The 25,542-nt window shown below is 49.4% G+C and overlaps 1 protein-coding gene across 1 annotated transcript; it reads left to right on the forward strand.

Moving 5' to 3' along the window:
• Positions 1–1,905: 1,905 nt before the first annotated feature.
• NUCB1 (nucleobindin 1) lies at positions 1,906–23,553 on the forward strand (the record flags this gene model as incomplete). Its single annotated transcript, XM_080703670.1, has 14 exons — positions 1,906–1,910; positions 2,008–2,147; positions 2,886–3,019; positions 9,258–9,365; positions 13,156–13,288; positions 15,767–15,870; positions 18,443–18,628; positions 19,141–19,231; positions 20,555–20,613; positions 20,883–20,975; positions 21,047–21,139; positions 21,617–21,787; positions 22,438–22,573; positions 23,441–23,553. The coding sequence occupies 14 exons, from the start codon at positions 1,906–1,908 to the stop codon at positions 23,551–23,553; spliced, it is 1,566 nt and encodes a 521-aa protein (XP_080559796.1).
• Between the last annotated feature and the right edge of the window lie 1,989 nt (positions 23,554–25,542).

Raw genomic sequence — 25,542 nt, forward strand, 5'->3', positions numbered from 1 at the left:
CAGGGGTTCCGAATTGGAATGGCAGATGGGTGTTCCTTAAAGAGACCTGCATGCAGTCTCCTTTACATATTTCACTTATAAGAAACTCCCCCACCCCCAAGTACTGGGGACTGAAGCCAGTGGTGCTCTACTACTAAGCAGCTACAGTAGCCCTGTGTGTGTGTGTGTGTGTGTGTGTGTGTGTGTGTGTGTGTGTGTGAGAGAGAGAGAGAGAGAGAGAGAGAGAGAGAGAGAGAATGAATGAATGAATAATGCCCGGCGTGGTGGCGCACGCTTGTAATCCCCATGCTTGGGAGGCTGAGACAGGAGGATTGCACAGGTTCGAAGCCAGCCTCAGCTACTTAGGCTCTCAGCAACTTAGTGAGACCCTGTTTCCAAAAAAATATTTTAAAAAATAGGTCTGGGAGTATAGCCCGGAGGTAGAAAGCCCCTGGGTTCCACCCCCAGTACCACCAAAAAAAAAAAAAAAAAAGAGAGAGAGAGAGTGAGAATAGACCCCAGGTGCTTTCTACCTCTGGATTACACTCCCATGCCCATTTTTTACATTTTATTTGGAAACAGGGTCTCACTAAGTTGCCGAGAGCCTCACTAAGTAGCTGAGACTGGCTTGGAATCTGCACGGTCCTCCTGTCTCAGCCTCCCAAGTACTGGGATTACAAGCATTCGCCACCACACCTGGTTTACAACAGTGCTTTTTAATTTTAATTAATTAATTAATTAATTAATTTTGCAGAGCTAAGGATTTAACCTAGAGGTATTCTATCTCCAAGCTACATCTCCAGCCTTATTTATTTATTTATTTATTTATTTATTTATTTATTTATTTGGTACTGGGGATGGAACCCAGGGGCAGTCTACCTCTGAGCTATATACCCAGTCCGATTTTTTTTTTTTTTTTTTTTGGTGGTACTGGGGATGGAACCCAGGGGCTCCTATACTCCCAGACCTATTTTATATTTTATTTGGAAACGGGGTCTCTTAAGCCAGCTGAGGCTGGCTTCAAACCTGCGCAATTTTCCTGTCTCAGCCTCCCAAGCCGGGGGATTACAAGCATGCGCCACCACGCCTGGCTTCTATTTTTTTTTATTATTTTTTTTTTCCAGTACTGGGGACGGAACTCAGGGACAGCTACATACCCAGCCCTATATTTTATTCTTTATTTTGAAGCAGGGTCTCAATAGTTGCAAAGGGCCTCACTAAGTAGCTGAGGCTGTCTACAAACTGAGATCCTCCTGTCTCAGCCTCCCAAAAGCTGGGGTTAAGTGTGTACCAACACGCTTGGCTTCTATTTTTTATTCTTTCTTTCTTTCTTTCTTTCTTTCTTTCTTTTCTCTTCTTTTCTTTCTTTCTTTCTTTTCTTTCTTTCTTTCTTTTTTTTTGTGCCAAGGATTGAGCCCAGGGGCATTCTACCTCTAAGCTACACCCCCAGCACTATTTTTTATTCTTTATTTTGAAACAGGGTCTCACTAAATTGAGGAGGGCCTCGCTAAGTAACTGAAGCTGTCCGCGAACCTGCATCCTCCTGTCTCAGGCTCCCAAGTACTGGGATTATAAACATGCACCACCACACCCAGTTTATTCTTAATTTTTAAACATGGTCTCACTAAATTGCGAGCGCCTCATTAAGTAGCTGAGGCTGGTCTTGAACCCTCGTTCCTTCTTTCTCAGCCTCCCAGGTACTGGGATTACAAACGTGCTGCCCTTTTTATTTATTCAGTGAGACAGGGTCTCACTAAATTGCTGGGGCTGGCCTCGAACTCGCTATTTTGACTCTGCCTCCTCAGTCTCTAAAATTACAGGCGTTGGCCACCGCGCCCCGCAATTTATAAATTTATAAGGTGGGCTGTGCAATTGACTCCGAGCTATAATTTGCAGGAGAAAATAAATGGGGAAACTACAACTCCCATGAGGTAAAGGGGTCAAGATGTCAGCGGAAATTGACTCATTTTTCCCCGAGGGCTGCCGGGAGTTGTAGTTCTCTTTGCAGCGCTCGGCTTGCTTTTGCAGGCAAGACGGGAAAGGAGTCGAGAGGCTGGGCTTTCGGGAATTGGCGAAGGACTTCGGAAAGGGGCGGGGCCTCTGGACGCGCATGACCGAGCCCAGAGCCATCGTGGACCAATCAGAATTCCGGGGCGGGTCCTCTGCGGGTAAGTGGGAGGGGCTTAGGAGGGAAACCACCAGAAACGCACCGGAGGTCCTCACCGGGAGAGAGAACGCCCTCTGCGATGGTGAAAGGTGAGGTCCGGTCTTCCAGTCTCTCGGATGCTGGGGCCGATTGGGGAACAGAAAGAAGGAACACTGGCTCCTGGAGGAGGATGGGCTGGGTGTCAGTTCTTTTAGGTCCTGGGAAAAAAGGAGGTTGGGGGCCTGGACTCTTGGGTCGGGGAGAATCGGTCAAGATCCTGGGGCTTAGCCGGGCGTGGTGGTTCCTGCCTGTAATCCCAGTACTGAGGCAGGAGGATCACAGGTTTGAGGCCAGCCTCAGCTACTTAACGAGGCCGTCAGCAACTAAGCGAGACCTGTTTCAACATATAAATAAATAAATGGATAAGTAAATAAACAGGGGTGAGGGTGTAGCTTGGAGGTAGAACGCCTCTGGGTTTAATCCGTAGTTTCTCCCACCCCCACCCCCCAAAAAAAATTCAGAAGCTTGAGTCGCAGGGCTAAGAACGGCTTTGGGAAACAGGATTCCTGGGTCTGAGAACCTGAAGTCCTGTGTTGGACGAAAGGAAAACTAGAGGCTGGGCCTTCTGGGTCACAGGTGACGAAAACCTTTGAGCCTTGATTCCTGGAAGTGGGAGCCGCACTCAGAGGGCTCTGGCTTCTGGGTCCAGGGAAAGGGAGGCTTGGGACAGACAGCCATCATCCTCGCCGCCCTCCCGCAGACCTCGCCGTCATGCCTCGGGATTGGCGTCGCGGAGCCCTCATCTTTCTGCTACTGCTGTTGCTGCCTGAGGTGCTGGCCGTGCCCCTGGAGCGGGAGAGGACCCAGGAGGAGAACTCCGCCACCGAGAGCCCGGTGAGTGCAGCCCTGCGCCCCTGGTGATCCCAGGCTCGCCACCCAACCCTCATCCCTGCCTAGTGGATGAATACTGGGACTCCCGGCCCCACTGTGGCTTGTCCCTTAACACACACACACACACACACACACACACACACACACACACACACACACACACACCGTAATTTATGGCCCAATTCTTCCTACACCCCCTAGGAATGGGCAGGTCTTTAGGTCCTGAGACAAGTCATTCCACACTCTTGTGTGGCAGGGCCCCATCCAGGGTATTAGGCCTCTATTCAGTGGGACAGAACTTTTTTTGTGTATGGTCCTGGGGATTGAACCCAAATGCATTCTGCCTCTGAGCTATACTCCCAGCTCTATTTTATTTTATTTATTTATTTTTGTGGTACTTGGGATGGAACCTAGTGGCATTCTACCACTGAGCTACATCCCTAGCTGAATTTAATTAATTAATTTTTATTTTTTTATTTTTTTTTAAGAACCAATAAATCTTTATTTATGAGATTTCAAATGTTTGGATTCCTTCAGGTATCAGTATCACCTTGGGATGTTCTATCTAAAGCTGATGCTTTAAATCTTGTCAAAACCGAGGAGATTTATCTCCAGGATACCTTTTCTTAAAAAAAATTGAGGATTAGTCCACAGTTGTCCCATCAGCTCCAAGTTTCAACTGGGCCTCTTTTCTTCCCACTTAAATTATGGATATTCTGATGACAACCTTGAAATTCCATCTGACATCTTTTGTATCTGGTCTCTTTGAGGAATGACTTTAAGATCCTAGAAGTTGAACTTATGCAAAAGGCTCCTGCATCTACACGAAGTCCTTCTGTTAACTTCTTTAAACAGAGTTCAAATCATATTCATTCCTATCACACTCAGGAATAGTGGAGATCTATGGGATACCAATACCTAAGATTAAAACGATATTATTGCTACTTTCAGGTATTGCATACTTTTTTACTGTCTTGTAGTTCCTCCTCACAGACCTAATAAATAGTCCTGCGAGTAAAGCAAAACCACAGCATTACTCTATGAGGCGTTTCCAACGATGTGTGGGCTACGAGGGAAGCCTCATCGGGATAGACCTCAACAATTAATTAATTTTTAATTGGGTTCAACCCCCAGTACCATAAAGGGAAAAAAAAGAGAGAGAAATTTTCAGCAGGTGCAGTGAAACATTTCTCTAATCCTAGCTACTTAGGAGCTGATACAGGAGAATCAAAAGTTTGAGGCCAGCCTGGTCAATTTATTTTTATTTGTCCATTTTATTTGTGGTACTATGGGTTGAACCCAGTGGCGTTCTACCTCTTAGCTACATCCCCAGCCCTATTATTTATTATATATACATATATATATATACACATATATATGTACATATATATAATATATATACAGTGTTATATATGTGTATATACTGTAAATATATATATATATGTATATATATATATATATATATATATATATATATATATATATATATAGTTGGGGGGATACTGGGGATGGAACCCCAGGAGCCTTCTACCTCCCAAATATATCCCCAGATCTATTTTATTTTTTATTTGGAAACAGGGTCTCACTAAGTTGCTAAGAGCCTCACTAAGTTACTGAGGCTGGCTTCAAACCTGTGATCCTCCTGTCTTAGCCTTCTCAGTACTGGGAGTACAAGTGTGTGCCACCACATCAAGTTATTTATTTATTGCGGGTCTGGGGGTGGAACCCAGGGGCATTCGACCTCCAAGCTACACCCCAGCCCTATTTTTTATTCTTTATTTTGAGACAGGGTCTCACTGAATTGCAAAGGGCCTCACTAAGTAGGTGAGGCTGTCTGTGAACCACCATCCTCCAGTCTCAGCCTCCCGAACGCTGGGATTACAAGCATGAGCCACCATTACCTGGCATTTTTCTTTTCTTTGAAACAGGGTCTTGCTAAGTTGATAAGAGCCTCGCTAAGTTTCTGAGGCTGTCATCAAATCAATAATCCTCCTGTCTCAGCATCCCAAGTACTGGGATTACAAGTATGTGCCACCATGCCTGGCAGCCTGGGGAATTTAGCAAAAACCTGCCTCAGAATTTATTTATTTTTTATTTTTGGTGGTACTGGAGTTCCTAGAAACCCTTCTACTTCCGGGTTACACTCCCAGACCTATTTTATACTTTTTTTAAATTTGGAAACAGGGTCTCCTAAGCCAGCACAGCTGGCTGGCTTCGAACCTGCGCCATCTTCCTGTCTCCGCCTCCCAAGCACAGGGATTACAAGGGTGTGCCACCACGCCCAGCCTGCCTCAGAATTAAAAAATAAAAGGTCTGGGAATAAAGCTCAATGGTAGAGTATCCTTGGGTTCAGTCCCCGGCGCGCGCGCGCGCACACACACACACACACACACACACACTAAATTCTCTACAGTGGCTCTCATGGTCTTTCCCTCTTCCCTATATCTCTGGTCATTACCTCCTGACACAGATCATTCCACACTCCTGTATTCTTCTGCAGCAGCAGGTCCTTCTCCAGCATATTAGACCTCTATTTGGTGATTGTGTGTGTGTGTTACTGAGGATTGAACTCAAGGGCATTCTACCTCCAAATTATACTCCTAGCTCTAGTGAGAGCCTCACTGAGTTCCTGAGGCTAGCCTTGAACCTTGATCCTCCTATCTCAGCCTCTTCAGTACTAGAATTACAAGTGTGCATCACCAGGCCTGGCTGAAATTTTTTTTTTCTTAATTTGATGGGACTGGGGATTGAACTCGGGTGTGTTCTACCTCTGAGCTATACCCTCAGCCCTTTTTATTTTACTTTTACTTTGAAACAAGGGTCGAGCCGGGCATGGTTGCACATGCTTATAATCCCAGCATTCGGGAGGCTGAGAGGAGAGGATCCCGGTTCGTGGACAGCCTCAACTACTTAGTGAGGCCCTCTGCAACTTAGTGAGACCCTGTTTCAAAACAGGGCAGGGGGTGTAGCTCAGAGGTCAAATGCCCCTGGGTTCTATCCCCAGACCTGCCAAAAAAAAAAAAAGAAACAAAGATCTCTTAAAAGCACGGCCCACAGGGAATATTTACTTTTTATTCCACAACTAGATGAAAACAAGGAGAGTACTGGGCGTGGTGTACGTTACACACTTGAATCCCAGTACTTGGGACCCTGAGAAGCCGGGCGTGGTGGCACACACTTGTAATCCCAGCATTCGGGAGGCTGAGACCAAAGGATTGCGCAGCCTCAGCTACTTAGTGAGGCCCTCTGCAACTCAGTGAGACCCGGTTTCAAAATAAAGAATAAAAAACAGGGCAGGGGGTATAGCTCGGAGGTCAATTGCCCCTGGGTTCCATCCCCAGACCCGAAAAAAAAAAAAAAAAAAGTACTTGGGACCCTGAGATTGGAGGATCACAGATTAGAAGCCAGCCTCAGCAACTTTGTGAGGCCCTTCGAAACTTAGTGGGACCCTGTTTCAAAATAAAAAATAAAATAGGGAGGCAGGCCTGGTGGTGCACACTTGTAATCCCAGTACTTGGGAGGCTGAGACAGGAGGATCTCAGGTTCAAGGCCAACCTCAGCTACTTAGTGAGGCCTCCGCAACTTACTGAGACCCTGTTTCAAAATAAAGAATAAAAAATAGGGTTGGGGGTGTAGCTCGGAAGTATAATGCCCCTGGATTTAATTTCCAGTACCAAATAAATAAATAAATAAATAATAAATAATAAATAAATAAAAATAGGGCTGGAGGTGTATGTAGTTCACGGGTAGTACACCTCTGGGTTCAAACTTCAGTACTGCAAAAAAAAAAAAAAAATTAAAGTAAGTTAAAGTAGGGCTGGGGGTATAGCTTGGAGGTAGAATGCTCCTGGGTTCAGCCTCCAGTTTCAGAGAGAGTATCAGAGAGTGCCTCAGTATCCGTGAGGGGGGGAAGGTTCAGATCCAGCCTAACAACTTAGCTAGACCCTGTTCCAAAATAAAAAATAAAAAGGGAGCTGGGTATGGTGGCGCACACTTGTAATCACCGTGCTTGGGAGGCAGAGACAGGAGGATAGCGCAGGTTGCCGCGCTGGATTAAGAGACTCTGTTTCCAAATGAAAAAAGTATAAAATAGCTCTGGGAGTGTAGCCCGGAGGTAGAAGGGTTTTCAGGAACCCCAATACCACCAAAATAAATAAATTAAAAATAAATAAATAAATAAATAAATAAATAAATAAAAAGGACTGGAGTGTAGCTCAGAGATAAAATGTCCCTAGGTTCGCCAGGCGTGGTGGCGCACGCTTGTAATCCCTGCGCTTGGGAGGCAGGAGGATTGCGCAGGTTCGAAGCCAGCCGCGCTGGCATAAGAGACCCTGTTTCCAAAAATTAAAAAAGCATAAAATAGGTCTGGGAGTGTAGCCCAGAAGTAGAAGGGTTTCCAGGAACCCCAGTACCACACACACACACACACACACACACAAATGTCCCTAGGTTTAATCCCCAATACCACAGGGCAAAAAAAAAAAAAAAAAGGAAATAAGAAAGGAGGGCAGTGAGCTTCACCTTGCCACTTGCCGCCCGTCAGAAGAGTGCCTGGCCATTGCTGGGACTCTGCCGAGGCTTGCTGAATGAATAGCCCAGTGTGGTGGCACATCCTGTAACCTCAGCACCTGGAATGCTGGGATGGGAGCATCACAGCCTCAAGACCAGCCTCAGCAGTGTAGCAGCAAGACCTTCAGCAAACTGACAAGGCCCTGTGTCAAAACAAATAAAATAGGGCCGGGGTTATAACTCAAACGTAGAATGCTCCTGTTGTCGGAGTAGCTGGGATTACAGTTGGGTTCAATTACTGGGTTCAATTCCCAGTATCTCCCCCGCCCCCAAGAAAAGGAGTAAATGTATGAATGTATGTTTCAGCTAGGTTGTAGCGCACACTTAGAAACTTGGGAAGTTACAAGAAAATAGGTTTGCTGCCAGCTTCAGCTATTCAGTGAGGCCCTCCACAACATAGTAAGACCCTGTTTCAAAATAGAGAATAAGCCGGGCGTGGTGGCGCACGCTTGTAATCCCAGTGCTCGGGAGGCTGAGACAGAAGGATCATGCGGGTTCGAAGCCAGCCTCAGCTGGCTTAAGAGACCCTGTTTCCAAATAAAATATAAAATAGGTCTGGGAGTATAGCCCGGAGGTAGAAGGGCCCTGGGTTCCATCCCCGGTACCACCAAAAAAAACAAACAAAAACAGAATAACCTGAGTGTGGTGGCACATGCTTTTAATCTCAATACTTGGGAGGCTGAAATAGAAGGATCGCAGATTTGAAGTCAGTCTCAGAAACTTAGTGAGGCTCTCAGCAACTCAGCAAGACCCTGTTTCCAAATAATTTTTTTTTTATGGAACCCAGGGACATTCTACCTCCGAGCTACACCCCTAGCCCTATGTTTTATTCGTTATTTTGAAACAGGGTCTCACTGAGTTGCAAAGGGCCTCACTAAGTAGTAGCTGAGGCTGTCCTCGAACTGCGATCCCCCTGTCTCAGCCTCCCAAATGCTGGGATTACAAGCTTGAGCCACCATGCCCAGCTTCCAAATAAAAAATTTAAAAATTAGGTCTGGAGATGTAGCCTGGAGGTAGAAGGTCCCTGGATTCCATCCCAAGTACCACAAAATAAAGAATTTAACAAAACAATGATGCACTGGCTTAAGAGACCCTGTTTCCAAATAAAAATATAAAACAGGTCTGGGATTGTAGCCCAGAGGTAGAAGGGTTAGAAGGGTTTCCAGCGCCGGACGTGGTGGCGCACGCTTGTAATCCCCACGTTTGGGAGGCTGAGACAGGAGGATCGCACTGGTTCGAAGCCAGCCTCAGCTGGCTTAAGAGACCCTGTTTCCAAATTAAAAATACAAAATAGGTCTGGGAGAGTGTAGTCCTGAGGTAGAAGGGCTTCCAGGAACCCCAGTGCCACAAAAAAAAAAAAAAAAAAGAAAAGAAAAGAAAGAAAAAAGAAAAAAAAGAATGATGGATGTTTCCCTGCTTCCCAGCAAAACTGTTCCAGGTCATCACCTTCTGTGTGTGATGCTGGGCTGGAGGCTCGCCCATATTTTTATTTTATCTCTCCTACAGAGCCGAGCAAAGGTGAAGACTGTGGTCCAGAGGCTCAGGCCATCTACCTGGGGTTACACAGCATTCAGGGTTGGAACCCAGGCCAGCGGGCCCATGGTCCTGGCTGTGGGAAGAAGCCAATGAGAGGGTGGAGGCGGGAGCTGCTATGTCTGTCCCTTCTCCTCAGGACACAGGCCTCTACTACCACCGGTACCTCCAGGAGGTCATCAACGTGCTGGAGACAGACGGCCACTTCCGAGAGAAGCTGCAGGCGGCCAATGCGGAGGACATCAAGGTGCGGCTGGGCCGGGCCGGGCGCTGGGCATGGGAGCTGGGCTTGTTAAGCAGATGTGGGGCCCAGTGGGGTTGTGGGGCTTCAGCTCTGCGGGGTTCTGGAGTGACAAAGTTAGGCTCAGGGAGAGGAGGGTGCTTCTTGGGGGTCACGCAGCTGGGGAGGGATCTGAGGAACATAGAATGTGTTCCTCAGATCCCTCCCCAGCTTGACTCTACCCCTTACGGAAAATGGAGCCTTTTTCTGTGCCTCAGTTTCTCTACTTTTGTTTTGTTTTGTTTGTAACTGGGAATGGAACCCAGAGACATTCTACCTCCCAGCTACACCCCCAGCCCAGTTTTATTTCTTTTTTTATTTTTTTTATTTTTTTTATTTTTTTTTATTTTTGGTGGTACTGGGAGTGGAACCCAGGGGCTTTCTACCTCTGAGCTACACTCCCAGACCTATTTTTTTATATTTTATTTGGAAACAGGGTCTCACTAAGCTGCTGAGAGCCTCACTAAGTAGCTGAGGCTGGCTTCGAACCTGCGTGATCCTCCTGGCTCAGCCTCCCGAGCGCTGGGATTACAAGCGTGCGCCACCACGCCCAGCTTCAGTTTTATTTCTTATTTGGAAACAGGGTCTTACTAGGTTGCTTAGAACCTCACTAAATTGCCAAGATGGCTTTGAATCTGTGATCCCAAGTGCTGGGATTACAAGCATGTGCCACCATGCTTGGCCCACGTTGTGTGTGTGTTTCTATCTCTGGGATACACCTCTAGCTCTACTTTTTATTCTTTATTGTGTAACAGGGTCTCACTCAGTTGTGGAGGGTCTCACAAGTTGCTGAGGCTGGCCACCTGGCTTAATTCTTTTTTTTTTTTTTTGCAGGTCTGGGGATTGAACCCAGGGGCATTTGACCTCTGAGCTATACCCCCTGCCCTATTTTTTATTATTTATTTTGAAACAGGGTCTCACTAAGTTATGGAGGGCCTCACTAAGTAGCTGAGGCTGTCTGCAAACCACAATCCTCCTGTCTTAGCCTCCCAAATGCTGGGATTACAAGCGTGCGCCACCATGCCCAGCTTTGGCTTATTCTTTATTTTATTTTATTTACTTTTTTTTTTGTGGTACTTGGGTTTCTGGAAACCCTTCTACCTCTGGGCTACACTCCCAGACCCATTTATATATTTTTTTATTTGAAAACAGTGTCTCTTAAGCCAGCGCAGCTGACTTCGAACCTGTGCGATCCTCCTGTCTCCGCCTCCCAAGCGCGGGGATTACAAGCGTGCGCCACCACGCCCGGCTTTTACTTATTTTTGTGTGTCGTGGGCCACTGGGGATGGAACCCAAGGCCATTCTAACTCCAAGCTATATCTCCAGCCCTATTTTTTTATTCTTTATTTTGAAACAGGATCTCACTAAATGGCAGAGGGCCTCACTAAGTAGCTGAGGCTGGCCTTGAAGCTTCAATCCTCCTGTCTCAGCCCCAAGTACTGGGATTACAGGCATGTGCCACCGTGCATGACTAGACTGACAGGTTTATGCCTGGTTCCGTTCTGGGGTCCAGTCTCAGTCTACCTTACACTGTCCAGGGTAGGTGACCACACCTCTCAGTGCCTTAGTTTATATCTCTGGAATTGTGCAGGCTAATGTGACTGTTTCCCTATGTGAGCATTGATTGTATGAGTCATCAATAGTCCTTACTTCACGTACGTACGTGGCCTGGCCCATCATGAACCTGCAGTAGACGCTGGGCATGGTGGTGCGCCCTTGTAATCCCCGCGCTTGGGAGGCGGAGATCTGAGACAGGAGGATCACACTGGTTAGAAGCCAGCCTCGGCTACTTAGTAAGGCTCTCAGCAACCTGTTTCCAAATAAAATATAAAATAGGCCTGGGAGTATAGCCCGGAGGTAGAAAAGCCCCTGGATTCCACCCCAGTACCACCAAAAAACAAAAACAAAACCCTGCAGTAAATGCTAGCCATTGTGTGTGTGCCAGTAATATTGACCCTCATTTTTTTTGTTGTTTTTGCGGTACTGGAGATTGAACCCAAGGGCATTGTACCTCTGAGCTACACCTCCAGCCCTATTTTTTATTCTTTTTTATTTTGAAACAAGGTCTCACTGAGTTGCAAAGGGCCTCACTAAGTAGCTGAGGCTGTTCGCAAACCATGATCTTCTGGTCTTAGCCTCTTCAGTACTGGGATTACAAATGTGTGCCACCACGCCTGGTTCTATTCTTTATTATTTTTATTTTTTGCGGGTTTGGGATGGAACCCTGGGGCATTTGACCTCCGAGCTACACCCCCTGCCCCATTTTTTATTCTTTTATTTTCTATCAGAATCTCACTGAGTTGCAGAGGGCCTCACTAAGTAGCTGAGGCTGTCTATGAACCGCGATCTTCCGGTCTCAGCCTCCCGAAAGCTGGGATTGCAAGTGTGCACCACCATGCCCGGCTTTCTATTCTTTATTTTGAAACAGTGTCTCACTAAGTTACTGAGAGCCTTAGTAGCTCAGGCTGGCCACAAACCTATGATCCTCCTGTCTCAGCCTCCCAAGTACCAGGATTACAAGTGTGTATCACCAAGCCTGGCTAGCCCTATTTTTTTTTTTTTTTTTTTTTGGTCGTACTGGGGGTGGAACCCAGAGGCTTTCTACCTCTGGGCTATACTCCCAGACCTTTTTTATATTTTATTTGAAAACAGGGTCTCACTAAGTTGCTGAAAGCCTCACTAAGTAGCTGAGGCTGGCTTCGAACCTGTGCAATCCTCCTGTCTCAGCCTCCCAAGTGCGGGGATTACAAGCGTGCGCCACCACACCCGGCATTAGCCCTATTTTTTTTTTTTTAATTTTAATGTGTGTGTGTGTGTGTGTGTGTGTGTGTGTGTGTGTGTGTTACTGAAGATGGAACCTTGGGGCTTTCTACCTCCCCAGACCCTTTTTTTTTTTTTTTTTTTTTGCAGGTCTGGGGATGGAACCTAGGGGCATTTGACCTCCAAGCTACCCCCCTGTCCTATTTTTTTATTCTTTATTTTGAAACAAGTTCTCACTAAGTTGCAGAGGGCCTCACTAAGTAGCTGAGGCTGTCTGCGAACCACGATCCTTTTGTCTCAGCCTCCCAAATGCTGGGATTACAAGCGTGTGTCACCACACCCAGCTTCTCCCAGACCTATTTTATATTTTATTTGGAAACAGTCTAAGTTGCTGAGAGCCTCACTAAGTAGCTGAGGCTGACTTTGAACCTGCGCGATCCTCCTGTCTCAGCCTCCCAAGTACTGGGATTATAAGCGTGCATCACCATGCCCAACTAATCTTTATTTTGAAACAATAATCCTGCTAGGTTGATGAGAGTCTCACTACTTGCTGTCTCAGCCTCCCAAGTACTAGGATTATAGGCATGCACCACCACTCCGGGCCTGCTTTGAGTTTTGAAGTATAATGAGGTCAGGTTAGATTTGGAAAGGGGTGTCCAAACAACACAGCAGGGGGAACTGCATGTGCAAAGGCCCTGTAGTGGGAAACAGCCTTGTGAGTGTAGAGGCACAAGCCTGATTATTGCTGCAGAAACCCAAGGTGTGATCTGCTGCATGGTGAGGGGGCTGGGATCCCTCAGGCAGGCAGGGCCTCAAATGCCAAGCTGAGGGGCTGCGAGCTGGTCTTGCAGGTGCCAGTGAGCAGGGGAGGGCAGGGCATGATGGGGCATCCAAAAGCTGGTAGAAGGTGCCTGAGAGGGCAGAGGACAGGACGAGGCTGCCCACTGTGCCCCTGTGGACGCTCAGCCTGACCAGAGTCTCCAATCTCTCCTGGCAGAGTGGGAAGCTGAGCCGAGAGCTGGACTTCGTCAGTCACCATGTCCGTACCAAGCTGGACGAGCTCAAGAGACAGGAGGTGTCCCGCCTGCGGATGCTGCTCAAGGCCAAGATGGACGCAGAGCAGGAGTCCAGTGAGTATGCGCGGGGCTGGGATGGACGGGCGGCCTCGGCCTCCTGCGTGCCTTCCTGCTGGGTAGTCAGGGGCTCGCCCTGTTCTGTTAAATGCACGTGGACGATTGCTTGACTTCTTTCTTTGGGGGCGATTTCACACTAGCTTTACTTTCTTATTGGTATTGGGGATTGAACCCCAAAGGCATTCTGCCCTGAAGCTACACCTCCAGCCCCGTTTAATTTTTTATTTTGAAACAGGATTTTGCAGAGGCTAGCCTCGAACCTGTGATGCTCCTGCCTTGGCTCCACCATGCCTGAAATTTTCTTTTTCTTTTTAAAATTCATGGTTATGAGCCAGGCGTGGTGGTGCACATTTGTAATCCCAGGACTTAGGAGACTGAGACAGGAAGAACACAGGTTTCAGGCCACCTTCAACAACTTACTGAGACCCTGTTTTTTCTTTTCTTTTTTATTATTATTATAATTTGGGGTGTAGTACTGGAGATTGAATTTAGGGGCATTCTACGTCTGAGCTATACTTTCAGCCCAATTTTCATCCTTCCTTCCTTCCTTTCTTTTTCTTTCTTTCTTTTTTTTTTCTTTTTCTTTTTTTTTTCTTTTTTCTTGCGGGTCTGGGGATGAAACCCAGGGGTATTCGACCTCTGAGCTAAACTGCCTGCCCTATTTTTCATTCTTTATTTTTAAACCGGGTCTCACTGAGTTGCAGAGGGCCTCACTAAGTAGCTGAGGCTGTCCGCGAACTGCAATCCTTCGGTCTCAGCCTCCTGAATACTGGGTTTACAAGCGTGCGCCACCACACCCGGCTTCATTCTTTATTTCGATATAGGGTCTCACTAATTTGAGGAGGGCCTCACTAAGTAGCTGAGGCTGGCCACGAACCTCCATGTTCTGGGATTACAAGCATGTGTTAATACACCTGGCTTAAATAGAATTTCTGAAAGAAGGATGTCCCACGTGTTTTATTTGCTTAACTTTTTTATTTGCTACTTGGGATTGAATCCAGTGGCATTATACCTCCAAACTATACCCCCAGCCCTTTTTATTTTTATTTTGAAGCAGGATCTTAGCCGGGCATGGTGGCACATGCCTGTAATCCCAGCATTTGGGAGGCTGAGACAGGAGGATCATGGTTCGCAGACAGCCTCAGCTACTTAGTGAGGCTGTTTGCAACTCAGTGAGACCCTGTTTCAAATGAAAGAATAAAAAAATAGGGCTGGGGATGTAGCTCAGAGGTAGAATGCTCCTGGGTTCCATCCCCAGTACTGCAAAAAAAAAAAAAAAGAAGAAGAAGAAGAAGAAAAAAAGAAAGAAACAGGATCTTGTTGGCAAGGTAGTCTGGGCCTTGCTATGTTCTGAGGCTGGCCTCAAACCTTATCTCAGCCTACTGAGTATTGGCATTAGAGGTGTGTACCATCAGGCCTGAGTTCTAGGGTTTGAACCCAGAGCTTCAAGCAATGAGCCACATTCTAATTTCTTTTTTTTTTTTTCTTTTCTTTTTTTTTTCTTTTCTTTTTTTTTTTTTTCTCGTGGTACTGGGGATTGAACCCAGAGGCATTCTACCTCTGAGTTACTTCCCTAGTCCTATTTTTTATTTTGAAACAGGGTCTCACTAAGTAGCTGAGGCTGGCTGAGTACCTACAATCCTCCTGTCTCAGCCTCCAAAGTGCTGGGATTACAAACATGTGCCATCACGCCCGGCTATTTGATTAATTAATTAATTAATTTATTAATTAATTTATTTATTTTTGTGGCACTAAGGATTATACCCAGAGGCAATCTATCACTGAACTACACCCTCAGCTCAATTTTTTTTGTTTGTTTGTTTTTTGTTTTTTAAACAGGGTCTCATTAGGTTGCTGAAAGCAACTTTGGCTAAGTTGCCAGGGCTGGCTTTGAACCTGTGATCCTCTTGTCTCAGCCTCCCAAGTACTGGAATTACAAGTGTGTGCCACCACACCCAGATTTGTTTGTTTTATTTTAAAACAGGGGAGCCGGGCATGGTGGCGTACACCTGTAATCCCAGCATTTGGGAGGTTGACACAGGAAGATCACGGTCACCAGACAGCCTCAGCTACTTAGCAAGACCCTTTGCAACTCAGTGAAAACCTGTTTCAAAATAAAGAATAAAAAATAGGGCTGGGGGTATAGCTTGGAGGTAGAATGCTCCTGGGTTCCATCTCCAGTACCGCAAAATAAATAAATAAACAAATAAATAGGGCCTCACTAAGTTGCTGAGGCTGGCGTGAACCTGCTATCTTCCTGTCACAGCCTTCCAAGTACTAGGATTACAAGTGTGTGCCACCGTGCCTGGTAATCTTTTTATTTTTAAATTTTGAGACAGGGCCTCTGTAGCTTGGCCAAGGCCAGCCTTGACCCTGTGCTCCTCCTGCCTCGTCCTCTCTGGTAGCTGAGATTATCGGCGTTGCCCCCAAGCCCAGGTCCATGTGTTGTTTTGCGTCGGCTCTTCCCTTATCCAGATGTGCAGGTGGACCACCTGAATCTCCTCAAGCAGTTCGAACACCTGGACCCACAGAACCAGCACACGTTCGAGGCCCGTGACCTGGAGCTGCTAATCCAGACAGTAAGGAGAGGCCCAGTAGCAGGGACAGAGGGCAGCTTGGCAGCCAGGAGGCACTCACCCGGCCTCCTGGTGTTCCTGGAGGGCAGAGGCAGGCGGAGGGCGGTGGTCTAAAAGCCCCGTCCTCATTCTCCGGGGGGAAAGCGGGCACTGCAGCAAGGGCTTTGCCTCTCTCAGATCCGGCTCCTCTCCCTCCCTGCCTCTGTCCTTTGTGATTTGGGGTTGGGGCTGTCCTGTCTATGTCCTCATGGTGGACTGAATAACATCTCCCAAGGTATCCTAATGCCAGGACCTGTGCCTGTGTCCTCTGTTGTGGCAAAAGGGCCTTTGGAATGATTAAGTGAAGACCTTGAAAGCCCAGCGTGGTGGCGCAAGCCTGCAACTCCAGTACTCAGGAAGCTGAGACAGGAGGATCTCAGGTCCGAGGATAGCCTCAGCAATTTAGCGAGATCCTCTTTGGGACCTTGTTTCAAAACAAAAAGGGTTAGGGGTATAGCTTGGAGGTAGAATGACCCTGGATTCAATTCCCTGTACAAAAAAAAAAAAAAAAAAAAAAAAGTCAGCATCAGTAGAGGGAACCTGTCCCCACCAGTAACTTGACTTTGACTCAGGAAACTAACTTCAAGCCTGATCACTGTGAAGTGATCGGCGTGTAACACTCTAAACCATTGAGTTTGCCATAATGAGTGGTGCCACAGTGCCCATAATCCCAGCTACTCTGCAGACTAAGGCAGGAAGATCCCAAATTCAAAGGCAGGTTGGGCAATTTAGTGAGACTCTGTCTCCAAATACATAATAAAGAAGTTAATGCCGGGCGTGGAGGCGCACGCTTGTAATCCCAGCATTCGGGAGGCTGAGACCAAAGGATCTCGGTTCGCGGACAGCCTCAGCTACTTAGGCCCTCTGCAACTCAGTGAGACCCGGTTTCAAAATAAATTAAAAAAAAAAAAAAATAGGGCAGAGGGTGTAGCTCAGAGGTAGAATGCCCCCTGGGTTCCATCCCCAGACCTGCAAAAAAAAAAATAAATAAAAAATAAAAAAAATAAAAAAAAATAATAATAATAATAATAAAAGATTTTAAAAAGCTACAGGGAGCCAGGCATGGTGGCTCATGCCTGTTATCCTAGTATTTTTGTGTGTGTGTGTGTGTGGTACTGGGGATGGAACACAGGGGCCTTCTACCTCCAGGCTACACTCCCAGACCTATTTAATATTTTATTTGGAAACAGGGTCTCTTAAGCCAGCTGAGGCTGGCTTCGAACCTGCGCGATCCTCCTGCCTCAGCCTCCCAAGCACGGGGATTACAAGCATGCGCCACCACGCCCGGCTTATTCTAGTATTTGAGAGGCTGAGAGAAGATCATAGATTTAAGAGTAGCTTCAGCAAGTAGTAAGATGCTCATCAACCTAGCAAGACCCTATTTCAAAATTTAAAAGAATAAAATAGAGCTTGGGGTATAACTCAGATGTAAAATGCCCCATGTCTAGTCCCTTGTAACACATACACAGCCTAGGATGGCCCCCTGGGTTCAGTCTCGTACTGAAAAAAGAAAAAAAATTGCAGTAATTTGTTACAGTGGCCACAGGAATTAACAGTCTGCATCTGAGAAATGGGATCAATAACCTGTCTCCTGCGGAAGGCCAAAGAGAAGTGTTGGGAATGGAAGAGGCTGCCAGGCCTGTCCCCAGCCGTCCCCCTCTGCTCCTGGACCTCCCATACCTCCCTAGCACCCCTAGATTCCCTGCATGGACTGTTCCTGGCTCAGGCTCTGCTTTTCTGGTTTCCTGGAGCGCCACCTAGTGGCCACGACGATAATAGCGTTAGGCATTTCACCCAGTCCAAGTCACACCAGCCTCAATCCCAGTAAATGGTTTTCTTTTTGCTGGCCTGGGGGTGGAACCCAGGGTCATTCTACCTCCCACCTACACGCCCTGCCTTATTTTTATTCTTTATTTTGAAACAGGGTCTCACTAAGTTGCGAGGGCCTCACTAAGTAGCTGAGGCTGACTGAGAACCTGTGATCCTCCTGTCTCAGCCTCCCAAATGCTGGGATTACAAGGGTACGCCACCACGCCCGGCTTATTCTTTATTTTGAGACAAGGTCTCACTAAGTTGCGGAGGGCCTCACTAAGTAGCTGAGGCTTCCGAGAGAACCGGGATCCTCCGGTCTCAGCCTCCCGAATGCTGGGATTACAAGCGTGGACCACCACGCCCGGCTCAATGGTTTTCGTTTTGCAGTACTGGGGACTGAAGCCAGGGTCTTGCACACACAAGACAACCACTCTGTTATAGTAAAGTAGGGTCGGGGAGTAGCTTGGAGGTAAAATGCTCCTCGATTCAATCCCCAGTACCACAACAACAGCCCAAAAAAAAAGTCGTGATTGCGCAACCATGGTAATCTTTTGAGAAAGAGGGAGGAGGATGTGTTCTGGGGCAGGAACAGCCGTGGAGCAGACAGAGAACGTGGGCTGAGGCCGCGAGCCTCAGCCGGGTGGTGGCTGGGCTGCCCCGGCCGGGGCCTCCCCTTTGGAAACTGGAGTTCGGTGTCCGAGGACGAGCTGCTTCCTCTCCACAGGCCACCCGGGACCTCGCGCAGTACGACGCGGCCCATCACGAAGAGTTCAAACGCTACGAGATGCTGAAGGAACACGAGAGGCGCCGCTACCTGGAGTCCCTGGGTGAGGAGCAGAGGAAGGAGGCAGAGCGGAAGCTCGAAGAGCAGCAGCGCCGGCACCGGGAGCACCCCAAAGTCAACGTGCCCGTAAGGCCCCTGCCGCCTCTGCGCCCGCAGCCTGCCCCATGCATCTGACTTCAGAGCTCCACCAGACCATAAGGGGTTGGAGGACTACAACTCCCAGGAGGCTCTGAGGCAGAAAGTTCCTGAGAGCCGAGTGTAGTGGTGCAAGCCCGTGATCCCAATACTTGGGAGGCCGAGACAGGAGGATCGCAGGTTCTAGGACAGCGCTCAGCAACTTAGCAAAACCCTCAGCAACTGAGTGAGACCCTATTTCCAAACAAAAAAATAAAAAGGAGGGCTGAGGGTGTAGCTCAGAAGCAGAATGCCCCTGGGTTCAATCCCCAGCCCCACACATATACACACAAAGTCCCTGTTGTAGTATCCAGCTGTCTCAGGGGTTGCGGGGAATTTGTTTTCTTGTGTTTTTTTTTTTTTTCTTTGCATGGTGTAAGAGGTTTTTATTTCTATTGGTGTTTAATTTGATCTCTTGTAACCCAGATTCTTTGCTTACGAGTTCCTGGCTTTTCCCTCCACAGGGCAGCCAAGCCCAGCTGAAGGAGGTGTGGGAGGAGATGGATGGATTAGACCCCAACAGGTTTAATCCTAAGACCTTCTTCATACTGCATGGTAAGGCAGGGAGAGTATCTCAGACCCAGGCTGAGCCTGAAGGCTCTGACTATTCTGGGGCCTGAATGACAAGAGGGGCTTCCCCATCCCACTGGGTCTTTAGTCGGGCCTAACAAGCCTGAGCCCATCTCCCTTGCATGACCCAAAGGCCCTAACCCTCCTTCTTGCTAGGGCTGGGGTCTTCCCGGAAGGGATGAGCCAGCATATAGCAGACCTCTGAGTTCTACAGACTGGCTGACGTTCAGTAACTGAGCAGACCAGACTTGGCTGGCATGGGTGCCTCTTCCACAACTCTGGTCCCCTCTGGGAACCCGTCACTAAGGAGGGGCCGCTCCCCAGCATCCAGGCCTCCAGAGTGCTTCCTGGAGTGATCTGTGGGGAATCACAGGCACATTCCTCTTCAGTCAGTCTCTCGCCATCCGGGATCACAGCCCAGGGCTGCCAGACCCTCGCAGGTGTGCCCAGGACCCCGATCCAGGAGCCACAGGCTATCAACAGAACCTAGCAGCACCCAATTCACTTATCCAGCAAACAGTTGCTGTGTGCTACCACACGTGGCATTAAATGAAATCAAACTAAATTAAATTAAATCAATTTTTGCCGGGCGTGGTGGCACACGCTTGTAATCCCCGCGCTTGGGAGGCGGAGACAGGAGGATCATGCAGGTTCGAAGCCAGCCACGCTGGCTTAAGAGACCCTGTTTCCAAATAAAAAAGTGTAAAATAGGTCTGGGAGTGTAGCCCGGAGGTAGAAGGGCTTCCAGGAACCCCAGTACCACCAAAAATAAATAAATAAATAAATTAATAAATTAATTAATTAAATCAATTTTTTTTAAAGGGCGAGGAACCAGGCATGGTGGCACATGCTTGTAATTCCAGCATTTGGCAGGCTGAGACAGGAGAATGCAGTTCACATCCAGCCTCAGCTTCTTAGTGAGGCCCTTTGCAACTCAGTGAGACTCTGTTTCAAAGTAAAGAATAAAAAGTAGGGCTGGGGGTGTAGCTCAGAGGTAGAATGCCCCTGAGTTCCATCACCAGACCAAAAAAAAAAAAAAAATAGGGCAGGGGGTGTAGCTCGGAGGTAGAATGCCCCTGGGTTCCATCCCAAGTACCGGGGGGAAAAAAAGTGTGTGTTACTTTGCCTTTGTTTTTCTTTTTTGAGTCCTAGCAGGAGCACTAAAGTCAACAGGCCACCATTCCACTAGCAGAAACCTGTCCTCTGATAACACATTCAGTATTAACCCTAAATTCCTTCACTAGCTTGTCTCTTGAGAACAGACTCACCCTGTCCTAAACCCACCTAGTTACCTTGTCTTCCCCTCAGATATCAACAGCGATGGCGTCCTGGATGAGCAGGAGCTAGAGGCCCTCTTTACGAAAGAGGTGAGTGTCTCAGAAGCCACTGGCATGGGACACCCAGAGCAGTCACGTGGCCCCTCAAGGATCCCCTTGGTCCACCCCATTAGGTCCTCATGGGTGGGGATTCAGAGAAAACTGCAACTCCCAGCAGCCCTGGGCAAAAAGACACTGCGCAGAGTGGTCGCTAGCCCCAAGGCGCGCTGGGTGTTGAAGCGTCTGGAGTATCTCAGGGGTGGCTGTGGGGGGATGCCCTGGACCACTCGCCTCTTCCCAATTCTCCCATGACACTGCAGCTCGAGAAGGTGTATGACCCAAAGAATGAGGAGGACGACATGCGGGAGATGGAGGAGGAGCGGCTGCGCATGCGGGAGCACGTGATGAAGAACGTGAGAAGCGGGGCTGGGCGGGGGCGGCCACTGGCTGCGGCTCTGCCCCTTACTCTGAACTGGCTCCCCAGGTGGATGCGAACCAGGACCGCCTGGTGACCCTGGAGGAGTTCCTGGCGTCCACACAGAGGAAGGAGTTTGGGGACGCTGGGGAAGGATGGGAGGTAAGGGCGCTGGGACATGCTGGGGCCTGATTTATCTCTCCCAGTCTTCACCTTGCAGGGTTTTGGCTACTTTGGTCTTTTTTTTTTTTTTTTTTGTACTGGGGGTTGAACCCAGGGGCATTCCACCTCAGAGCTACACCCCCAGCCCTGTTTTATTGTTTTAATTTGTAAACAGGGCCTCACTAAGTTGCTAGGGCTAGCCACAAACCTAAGATCCTCCTTTATCAGCCTCCTGGGATTACAGATGTGCGCCATTATACCCAGTCCCCTCTCCCTGTCTGGGTCTCTGTCCCGTGTTTCTCGATGTCTGTTCTCCCTCCTCTCTGTTCTTTATCCCACACCCACCTCACCTCGGGTCTCTGTCTACCACGCACACGGCTCAGCTTCTCTACACCTTCACTGGCAGCGCCCTCTCCAACACGGGTGAGTCCAGCCTGGAGTTTTCCACCCTGACGGCTCCTGTCCTGTCCTTTGCAGACGGTGGAAATGCACCCAGCCTACACAGAGGAAGAGTTGAGGCGCTTCGAGGAGGAACTGGCTGCCCGGGAGGCAGAGCTGAATGCCAAGGCTCAGCGCCTGAACCAGGAGACAGAGGCCCTAGGACAGTCCCAGGACCGCCTGGAGGCCCAGAAGAGAGAGCTGCATCAGGTGCCTAGCCAGGGAAGCTGGGACCATCCTCTGGTGGCCCTTGCCCACATGGGAGCCCAGAGGCTGGGAAGGCCTGTGGCCATCATGTTAATCACTGCTAGATTCTCAGGTGGTAACTGCCATCTTAAGTAAGGGCAGATGTTCTCCCATTCCCTGGCTGCCATGTTAAATGAGGGCAATGCAAAATGAGGGCAATGGAGAAGAGGAAGACAAGAAGGGAAGAATAGGGTTTACGGAGAACTTCCCTGTCCCTTATCAAGATAAGACCCCGCGCTTGGGAGGCTGAGACAGGAGGATCGCACAGGTTCAAGGCCAGCCTCAGCTACTTAGTGAGGCTCTCAGCAACTTAGTGAGACCCTGTTTCCAAATAAAGTATAAAATAGGTCTGGGAATAAAGACCAGAGGTAGAAAGCCTCTGGGCTCTACCCCCAGTACCACCAAAAAAAAAAAAAAAGATAAGATCCAAGCCACGACAGGAGAGCTGGATCCTGAGTTAGGATAAAACTCAACTCTCAGTGAGAGAGAGAAGAGCTGAGGTCCAGAGAGGAGGAGCTAGCCCACTTAGCAGGTGGCTCAGTTTGGGAACTAAGGCCTCAGGGTCTTGGATGCCAGTGCCATAACCCGCTGTCTGTGCGTCCCCTGTCCTCTAGGCTGTTCTGCAGATGGAGCAGAGGAAGCAGCAGCAGCAGCTGCAGCAGCAGCAGCAGCAGCAGCAGGAGCAACAACAAGGCCACAATGCACCCCCCTCCAACCCCGAGGGACAGCTCAAGTTCCACCCAAACACAGGTGCTGGCCAGGGTCCAGGGAACAGGGCTGGGGCCTTGACCCCCGGGTCTGAGGAAAGAGAGGTCACTTGGGCCTGGGGGAGAGTCACTGGGTCTGAGGGAGGAGGCCTGGACCTCTGGGTCTGAGGAAAGAGTCATTGGGGCCTGGACCAGTCACCGAGTCTGAGGGAGGAGGGCTGGGCCTGGGCCCTTGGTGTCTAAGGGAAGAGGGCTGGGCCTGGACCCGGACCCTTGGGGTCTAAGGGAGGAGGGCTGGGCCTGGACCCGGACCCTTGGGGTCTAAGGGAGGAGGGCTGGGCCTGGGCCCCTTCATCTTAGGGAGGAGGGCTGGGCCTGGACCCTTGGGGTCTAAGGGAGGAGGGCTGGGCCTGGGCCCCTTCATCTTAGGGAGGAGGGCTGGGCCTGGGCCCCTTCATCTTAGGGAGGAGGGCTATGCCTGGGCCCCTTCATCTTAGGGAGGAGGGCTGGGCCTGGACCCTTGGGGTCTAAGGGAGGAGGGCTGGGCCTGGACCCTTGGGGTCTAAAGGAGGAGGGCTGGGCCTGGGCCCCTTCATCTTAAGGAGGAAGGCTGGGCCTGGACCCTTGGGGTCTAAGGGAGGAGGGCTGAGCCTGGGCCCCTTCATCTTAGGGAGGAGGGCTGGGCCTGGACCCTTGGGGTCTAAGTGAGGAGGGCTGGGCCTGGGCCCCTTCATCTTAGGGAGGAGGGCTGGGCCTGGACCCTTGGGGTCTAAGGGAGGAGGGCTGGGCCTGGGCCCCTTCATCTTAGGGAGGAGGGCTAGGTTCAAGGCTCCTTCATCTTAGGGGCTCCTGGGTCCCTGGGAGCAGGGCCTGGGTTGTCTGTTGTCAGCATTCCCTCCTTTGTTTCCAGATGATGCGCCTGTCCCAGCTCCAGCCGGTGACCAGAAGGATGTGGATACTCCTGAGAAGAAGGTTCTTGAACAATCCCCAGAGATGCCCCAACTGGATTCCCAGAACCTGTGATCCTCGAGGGGGCCACAGCCCTCCTCGTTCCTGCAGAGCCAGCTGCTGGGAACTGGATGAAGCCTCACAGCCTTCTCTGGAGAGGCCGAGGCACGTGGGCTCCTGGAGGAGGGGACAGGGCGTCGTTCCAGGCTCTGCTGCCCAGGCACTGTATCTGATCATCTCTGCCAGTCTCCACCTTCCCATCCTGTAAATCTGGTCTTGTGTCTCTCCCCTCCCATGTGGCCTGCCTCCTCTCCTGTCCAGTTGGGTGCCCACTGGATCAGCTCAGCTTAGAGACCTCCTCTGTGCTCCCAGGAGTGCTCCCTCCGAGCTCACCTGCCCGGGTGGTCTAGCCTCAGCCGCCCGAGGTTGAGGCTGCTCGAGCTGCTGGAACCCTGCCTGCTGCTCTGGCACAGCTTCCTGTGGCTTATGGGAGCTCGGGGCGGCCCCTCGAGACCTCCTCCTACCTTATGAGGGACCAGCCACGCTTCACATGCCATGGCACCCTCTCCATGGCGATGCCAAGGGACCAGAGGCTCACGGCACAGCTGGTCAGCTCTGCTGGTAGGAGCTTGGACGCTCCCTGGACTCCTTGGCCTCCTGACCTCTAGGTTCCTAGCCACACCCCACTGGCCCAGAAGGTACCCCAGCGCCAGGTCCCGGCCCCTCGGCCTCACCTGCCAGGCCCTGAAGGTTGGCCCTGCCCACCTCCGTGGCCTCACCTAACGCTGCTCCATCCAAATACATGCTCTGGACAAGTGCTTCTGTGTCCATGCCTACGGATCGTTCTCTCTGAAATCCCACCCGGCAGCCGGGCGTGGTGGTGCACGCTTATAATCCCAGCGCTTAGGAGGCTGAGACAGAGGATTGCGCAGGTTCAAAGCCAGCCTCAGCTACTTAGGCTCTCAGCAACTTAGTGAGACCCTATTTCCAAATAAAATACAAAAATAGGTCTGGAAATATAGCCTGGAGGTAGAAAGCCCCTGGGTCTCACCCCCAGTACCACAAAAGAAAGGAAGGAAGGAAGGAAGGAAGGAAGGAAGGAAGGAAGGAAGGAAATCCCACCCATCAAAGTCCTTTTAAGCTGGGTATATCCGCACATGCTTGTAATTCTAGAACTTGAGGCTGAGCCAGGAGGACCACAGGTTCAAGGCCAGCTTCAGCAATTTAGTGAGAGGCTCAGCAACTTAGCAAGACCCCCTTCCTTTCTTTTTTCTTTTTCTGTTTTTTTTTCCTTTGTGGTGCTGGGGATTAAACCCAGAGACATTTTATCTCCAAGCTTCATCCCCAGCCTTGTTTGTATTTGGAAATAGGGTCTTGCTAGGTTGATGAGCATCTCACTACTTGCTGAGGCTGTCCTTGAACCTGTGATCCTTCTGTCTCAGCCTCCTAAGTACTGGGATTACAGGTGTGCACCACCACACCCGGCTGTGAGACCCCTGGGCTCAAGCTTTAGTACCACCAAAAAATTTAAATAGTAGGGCCAAGCGTGGTACTGGGGTAGTGCACTCTTGTAATCCTAGCATTCAGGAGGCTGAGACCAGAGGATCAGGGTTCGAGGACAGCTTCAGCTACTCAGGCCCTGCATAATTTCGTGAGACCCTGTTTCAAAATAAAGAATAGGTAGAATGCCTTGGGGTTCAATCCCCAGTACCACAAAAATAGTAAATAAAATAGGCCTGAGGATGTAGTATCCTAAGCAAGAAGTTCCAAGGTAGCTGGGCATGGTAGCACACACTTGTAATCCCAGTACTTCAGAGGCTGAGACGGGAGGAGCGCAGGTTCCAAGATGGCCTCATCAAATAGTGAAACTCCCGTCAACCTAGCGAGACCCTGTTTCAAAATAAAGATAAAATAGGTCTGGGAGTGAAGCTCAGAAATAGAATGCCCCTGGGTTCAATCTCCAGTAACACACACACACACACTCCAGGGTGGATGGCCTCGGGGCTATCAGGGAACTGGGTTCTCCCACGGATGTCTTTGCTGTGGTAGGCATTGGCATGGGAT

The sequence above is a fragment of the Muscardinus avellanarius genome (assembly GCF_963383645.1).
Source record: "Muscardinus avellanarius genome assembly, chromosome: 10".
In the NCBI taxonomy this organism is placed as follows: domain Eukaryota; kingdom Metazoa; phylum Chordata; class Mammalia; order Rodentia; family Gliridae; genus Muscardinus; species Muscardinus avellanarius.